At 57.7% G+C, this 7,050-nt stretch overlaps 1 protein-coding gene across 2 annotated transcripts in view; it reads left to right on the top strand.

Annotated features, from left to right (window-relative positions):
- Window positions 1–6,415, top strand: part of AES (amino-terminal enhancer of split) — a 9,979-nt gene extending 3,564 nt beyond the window's left edge. For both annotated transcript variants that reach the window (XM_011967327.1, XM_011967328.1), the window contains exons 3-7: window positions 1,556–1,619; window positions 2,947–2,991; window positions 3,587–3,649; window positions 5,116–5,190; window positions 5,270–6,415. In XM_011967327.1, the coding sequence (XP_011822717.1) occupies window positions 1,556–1,619; window positions 2,947–2,991; window positions 3,587–3,649; window positions 5,116–5,190; window positions 5,270–5,491 (469 nt within the window). In that variant the 3' untranslated portion in view covers window positions 5,492–6,415. The remainder of the gene's footprint in view (window positions 1–1,555; window positions 1,620–2,946; window positions 2,992–3,586; window positions 3,650–5,115; window positions 5,191–5,269) is intronic.
- The last annotated feature ends 635 nt before the right edge of the window (window positions 6,416–7,050 follow it).

The raw sequence follows: 7,050 nt of genomic DNA, 5'->3' as shown, positions 1-7,050 counted from the left end.
GGTCTCGAACTCCTGACCTCAAGTGAACCACCCGCCTCGGCCTCCCAAAGTGCTGGGATTACAGGCGTGAGCCACTGCACCCAGCCCCAATTTTTTTTTTTTTTAATGGTAGCAACAAATGCACATTTTAAAAGAAAACTAGAGAAAAGTTGGTGGCGGCCAAAGCATCCTCAACCGGGCACACTTATCTCTGTTGGAGCAAAGTGCCAGGCTCCTGGGGTATCCTAAGATCCACGTGCATTTATGGGATGCTTACTGTATGCCAGGTACTGTTCTAGAACTTTCCTTGTCTGAATTCATTGACTCTTCTCTACCACACTCTGCGAGGTTAGTGTTACAGAAGAGGAAGTGAAGCCCAGAGAGGTAGTGGAGTTTGCCTAGAGTCACACAGCAGGGAAGACGCAGGGCTGAGCTTTGAACCCAGCCCGAGAGGGGGCAGGGATGGTAGAAACAGGTAAGCCACAGCCAGGTCCGCAGGGGCCCTGTGCTGGATTGGATTTAAATAGGTTAAAGGACACCTCCCCCACCACCACCACCAGTTCTTTGCCTGGACTGGGAGGCCCTCCTGCCTGCTCTCTTCCCTCCGGCCATGACGCCCTCATGGGGGCTTTGAGAAATGTCCCACAGCTCCTCCTTCCCGGGAGGGCCTATAAGAAGCTCTGGTGTCAGCCACCTGGACTGGCCAGGTGGAGTGGGAGAAATGGTGTGTTTTGTCTCAGCTAAAGAAAAAAGGCTGTTAGGAAGGACTAAGAGGGAGCTGAGGGGTCTGCCCGGGAAGCCCAGGCCCCCCATGAAGCTAGGGTCCCCGTGGGAAGTCCAGCTGGGAGCCGCCTCGCAGCCCCAGACGCGCTCAGCCTCTTTGTACGTTCTATTTGGGTCTGGAAAATTTTCCCCTGTGGTTGAGAGCTTGGGCTGTTGCTTGGCTGTGTGACCTTGAGGCAGCTCCTCACCCTCTCTGGGTGTCCACTGTGTCATCTATAAAAGGAGCGTGACAATGACATTGCGGGCCTCATCGGGATCGTGAGAGGTAAAAGCTCGTGAAACTCTCTGAGCCAGCATTGCTGTGCGTCCTCGAACTTCAGTTGTTCCTATAATACTGGATATTTTCGCCCGACCAGATCTGCAAAGGTGGTTTCGTCACCCCTTCTTACAGTCAGGGGCCCTGATGCTCTCCCCTCCCCCCAGCATCACAGAGAGCTCAACTGTTACCAGCTTCCCTGCCCCTCAATTCAACGTCCTCAGCCCCTATCAAAGTTTATGGCTTCGTTGACCAGGCACGGTGGGTGGCTCACATCTGTAATCCCAAGAGGTTTGGGAGGTCGAGGCAGGAGGATTGCTTGAGCCCAGGAGTTTTTGAGACCAGCCTGGGCAACATGGGGAGACCCCCGTCTCAATTTAAAAAAAAAATGTTGTTTGACCCTCTGAGAATTGGCTGATCTTTCCCTTACAGGGGTTTTGGGGCCTTGGAGCCTCAGTTTCCTCCCCTGGATCACGGAGGGTGGGGGGCTCTTATCCAGCTGCCACCAACCACCCGTCTCCCCCTGTGCCTCCTCAGCCTCAAGCTCGAATGTGACAAGTTGGCCAGTGAGAAGTCGGAGATGCAGCGTCACTATGTGATGGTAAAGTAACTCCGCCCCTAGGTCCAGTGTTGGGGGTGGGGGACAGGGCCCCCCACATCCCATCCACCACAGGCAGCTGCTCCCTAAACCCCGGCCACCTCCCCTGGGAAGCGCGAGGACTCGGGGCCTGTTCTCCACTCAGCCGGCCCCTGCTGGGCTGAGCCTGCCTCGCTAGCCTGGCAGCTGGCCGAGGCAGTGGCCTAGGTGCCAAACCGCCGGGTTGCAGACCGGCCCTGCCAGGTCCCCTGGCTGTCCTTGGCAGCGGAGGAGGGAGGAGGAGGAGGCTCACCGGCTGTGAAAGCCAACAGCCAGGAACTGACGTGGGGGAGCAGCCGGGTCCCTCCCCACCGCCAAGGTCCCAGCGTCCACACGCTTAACCCCTTTGGGCCCGAGCTCAAAGAGGAAGCCTGTGGGAGGGAGTCTGAGCCCTACTTATTTTGGGGGGCTGAGGTGTGACACTGCATTGCTGCTGCCAGAATCACTTGCTCAGTTTAGTAACCACCAGGTGGCAATTTCTGCATCAAAAATCCCCTCCCTTACCCCCACTTGGCCTGGCCCTCAAGCCGCGATGCTGGGGTCTCAGCCCAGAACCCAAATCTCCCAGACTGTGGGGGAGGCAGAGCCGGACCCTAACCCTCCCAGCCAGAAGGATAGGGCTGGGGGCAGATAGAGGGACCTAGGACCTGCCTGAGGAAGACTATATGGAGAAGTGGGGCACACAGCTGGGGTCTTGCAGGATGAGTAGGAGTTCACCAGACAGAGACGGAGAAGCCATGTGAAGGCCTGGGAATGAACTTGGTTTTCTCCCCCAGGGGTGACGGGGAGCCATGGGAGGGTTTAGAGCAGGGGAGGGGCAGGGTGAGATCTGGGGCTTCGGGCAGGGGTAGCTGCTGGCCCCAGAGCCAGCAGGCTTTGTTTATCTCTCACTGTTTATACCCAGGCAGGCAAACTTCCCTGGAGTCTGGGCCCACCCGCAGACAGATCATAGAAAGATACAAGATTAGGAGCCCTGGAATGTGTGTTCTCGCGGTGCACACGGAGTGGGGGAGGAGCCAGGCCAGGGCTAGGGACCTAAAGTGCCTCCAGTCTCCATCCGCAGCCCCAGCGGGCCCCTTGCCCCTCTCCCGGGCTGGCTGGGACGCTGGGTGTGGGCGTCTCTCCCTCCTGCTCTTTCCCTCCCACCTGCCTCGTTTCTTTCCTGCCCTCAGCTGTCTCTTGCTGTCTCCCCTCTTTGTCTGTCTCTGCCACTCCCCTATCTCTTTGTCTCCATGCCCCCCCATCCTTCCCCGCCCTCATCTCCCGCTCCCTCTCTCTCTCCCCCATACAGTACTATGAGATGTCCTACGGTTTGAACATCGAGATGCACAAACAGGTACGCCCATCTCCTCCTTCTCCTCCTTCCCCCCTCCTCCCCCTCTGCCCCTCGCCTCCAGCACCCCCTTGGGCACCCCCAGGCAGGTAGCGGCCGGCCTTTGGCTGGGCACCAAGCCAGCCCTGTTATCCTGTTACCTCCTAAGCCCTTCCCAAGCTCCCACTCTCCTCCCCACCGCCTCTTTCTCAGGCCTCCCTTGGAGTGTTTCCTGGGGGTGGCGGGAGAGGCGGAGACCTTCCCCACAACCTGTGGCCCCCAGCCCTCCCTACATTCCCACGAGCGCTTACTATCTGCCAGGGGCCTGAGTGGCCGAGCCCTGAGGAATGTAGCCGAGGAATGTGCAGTCTGGCCTCATCCTGCATTTACTGCCCTCTAAGCTGCAGGCGACAGCCGGTCTCCAGCCCCACCTTTGCCACGGACTGGCTGCCCTTGGGCCCGAACACGGGTTTGCTCATCCCACCCTGGCCAGACCTAGCCCCTCTTAGAGAGAAGCCGCAAGTGGCGGGGCTGGGCTGGGCCCCGTGCGGGCCTCCTGGGGCTGGCCTGCACCTGCCACCCGTCCAGGACTGACGCTGACTTCATCTGTGTGTTCCAGGCGGAGATCGTCAAAAGGCTGAACGGGATTTGTGCCCAGGTCCTTCCCTACCTCTCCCAAGAGGTGAGAGCCAGGGCCTCAGGGAGGGGGTGCCGGGGGCCCTCCCCTTGCCCAGCCCCTGTCCGCTGCAACCATCTTGGGGGGCGTGCTGGGCGCCCCAGGGCACACGCCTCCCCTCTCTGGACCTCCCTGGCTCTGGACACTAGAGCCGGCCTGTGCAGAAGAATCCCCGGGCCGGAGACACTCCAGGGTTGCAGGGGTGTGGGGGCCGGGCCTCACCCTGCTCTGGAATTCCCAGCTGGAGTGAGTCATGTCATAGGTAGAAATGTCGGCTGGGCCAAAACTGCACCAGGAATGTTTTTTTCTCATCTCTCTTCCTCCTTTCACCCTCTCGAGGACATCCTTCAGGCCGTGCGGGCTGCGCAGGACCAAGGACTAGAGGGTGTGTTTCGGGGATGGGGTAGCACAGGGCGGTCCCCCATGGACACAGCCACATAGATAGGTATGAGCACATCAACATACGGGAGATACACACACAGACGCAGGCACGCACGGATACACGGTGTGTGCAGACAGCACAGGGTCACACACGCAGGAATGTGCAGCTACACGTGAGCACACGTGATCCTGAGCACACACTACCACATGCACACACACCCAGAGGAACCTGACGCCCAGCTTCTCTTCTCCTTTCTTGGGTTCTGAGGCTCAGGATGCAAGGCTGCCCCTCCCCAGGGCCATGTAAGGCCCTTCTCCTGTCCCTGCCAAGTTTACTGTCAAAAATTTGTAATTTCCTCTTTAATCGCTGTATCTCAGGATCCTTTGGGTACCCTGCTTTGCCCAGGGACAAGTCTAGAAGGACCCAATGAAAGCCCTAGAGAAAAGGGCAATTGGAACTTTTCAGAACGGAGGCTTCCTGGTGGCCAAAGCAAAAAGGGAGATTGATAGATTCTAGCATCTGCTGGCCACAGAGTCAGGTGTTTGGGGAGAGCTGGGGGAGGAACTGCCCTGAACCTAGGTCCATGCCCCAGCTGGCTCTGCCAGAATTCATTGGGCCCTCTCTAGCCATGGTAGGAGAAGGGCTCAATTTGGCCGGACTCAGGGCACAGTCTTGGAGCTCCTAGGATCAGGACGTCCCTGTACAGTTGGGCAGGTTGTGTACTGCACAAATATTCACGTCTTTTCACGTCTTTGTACATGGCTGCGGACATAGGATAGGTCAGGATCCGGGGTTTCTCCCAGACTCACTCAAAGGCCGTTTTCTAACTACTTGGCACAAAACCCTTTTAATCGTTTTCTGCACTTTTCCATTTATCTCCATTGGCCAGATGAAGAGACGAGCTTGGTGAAAGGAAGCAGTTGGAGAGAGGGAAGGCGCTTTCTGATGGGGTTGAAAACCACTGGGAGGAGCAGACATGATGGCCCACTTGGTAGTGGGGCTCCTCCTGGCCTCAGGGTAGCCCCCGCCTCCTCTCTCAGTCAGGATCAGGAGGAATCACTGCCTCTCCTCTCTCCTCACCCCCTTCCAGCACCAGCAGCAGGTCTTGGGAGCCATCGAGAGGGCCAAGCAGGTCACCGCTCCTGAGTTGAACTCTATCATCCGAGTACGTATGGGGACCTGGGCGGGTGGGCGGGGGACAGGTGGGCCCTAGGCAGCTAACGTTCCCCTCCCCCGCCCTGCAGCAGCAGCTCCAAGCCCATCAGCTGTCCCAGCTGCAGGCCCTGGCCCTGCCCTTGACCCCACTGCCTGTGGGGCTGCAGCCGCCTTCGCTGCCGGCGGTCAGCGCAGGCACCGGCCTGCTCTCGCTGTCCGCGCTGGGTTCCCAGGCCCACCTCTCCAAGGAAGACAAGAACGGGCACGACGGTGACACCCACCAGGAGGATGACGGCGAGAAGTCGGATTAGCAGGGGGCCGGGACGGGGAGGGTGGGAGGGGGGACAGAGGGGAGACAGAGGCATGGAGAGAAAGGAATGTTTAGCACAAGACACAGCGGAGCTCGGGATTGGCTAAACTCCCATAGTATTTATGGCGGCTGCCTGCGGAGGCCCCAGTCCGACTTACAGGCCACCTCTAGCTTTCTTCCTACCCCAGTCCCGGCCTCCCTCCTCCTCCCCTGCAGCCTGGATAGGTGGATACCTGCCCTGACATGTGAGGCAAGCTGAGGCCTGGAGGGTCAGATGGGAGACCAGGTCCCCAAGGGAGCAAGACCTCGAGAAGCCCAGAACCCCTGGCACTTCCCCCGTTTTGAACACGTGTAACTGACAGTCTGCCCGGGCCCCTCGGGGCACACGCCACTGCTCTCTCACCCTGGTACTGCATGCACGCAATGCTAGCTGCCCCTTTCCCATCCTGGGCACCCCGAGTCTCCCCCGACCCCGGGTCCCAGGTCTGCTCCCACCTCCACTTCCTGCCCCACTCACCACCTCTGCTAGTTCCAGACGCCTCCACGCCCACCTGGTCCTCTCCCATTGCCCACAAAAGAGGGGGCACGAGGGACGAGCTTAGCTGTGCTGGGAGGAGCAGGGTGAGGGTGGGCGACCCAGGATTCCCCCTCCCCTTCCCAAATAAAGATGAGGGTACTAAAGTTGTCTTGGTTTTTATTTTATTATTATTTTTTTCTTTTTCCAGTATACTAGCTTGTCTTTTAAGAAAGGGGATATTAAAAAAAAAAGACAAAAATGTTTTTAAAAAGCAACACCCACACCTGTGTGTGTATATAGTCAGCTTATCTTGTGTTCAGTCGTTTGATCTCTACAGAGAGAAGTGGAAAATGCTGTATCAAGGGTGGGCTTAGCTGTGCCTTTCAAATAAAGATGTGAGAAGGTTCAGTGCTGTGTCCCTGCCTCTGTGTCGTGGCTGCCCCCGGGGGAGGATGGGGTTCCTTCCAATGTGAGACACCCTCCTAGAACATCAAGAGTTCCTAGCAGGTGCGGTGGCTCACGCCTGTCACTCCAACACTTTGGGAGGCCGAGGCAGGCGGATCACTTGAGGCCAGGAGTTCCAGACCAGCCTGGCCAACATGGTGAAACCCCGTCTCTACTAAAAATACAAAAAGTAGTCAGGTGTGATGGCAGCCCTGTAGTCCCAGCTACTCAGGAGGCTCAGGCAGGAGAATTGCTTGAACCCACTGAGGCGGAGGTTGTAGTGAGCTGAGATTGCGCCACTGCGCTCCAACCTGGGTGACAGTGAGACTCTGTCTCAAAAAAAAAAAAAAAAAACCTGAACAAGAGTGTTCAGAGCTGCTGTAATTTGTCATGATTGCCCCCAATCAAATAGGTAGGTTGTGACATGGTCACACAGTGGAATGCTACACAGCCGGGAAAAAAGACAGGCTGCTCCTGGTGGCTCACACCTGTAATCCCAGCACTTTGGGAGGCCAAGGTGACAGAATCACTTGAGGCTGGGAGTTCAAGACCGGTCTGAGCAACACAGTGAGCCCCTATCTGCAAAAATACAAGAATTA

Source organism: Mandrillus leucophaeus, unplaced genomic scaffold (genome assembly GCF_000951045.1).
Source record: "Mandrillus leucophaeus isolate KB7577 unplaced genomic scaffold, Mleu.le_1.0 Scaffold8, whole genome shotgun sequence".
NCBI classification, from domain to species: Eukaryota; Metazoa; Chordata; class Mammalia; order Primates; family Cercopithecidae; genus Mandrillus; species Mandrillus leucophaeus.
The sequence above is the reverse complement of the archived record's forward strand: the minus strand, read 5'-3'. Positions and strand labels throughout refer to the sequence as shown.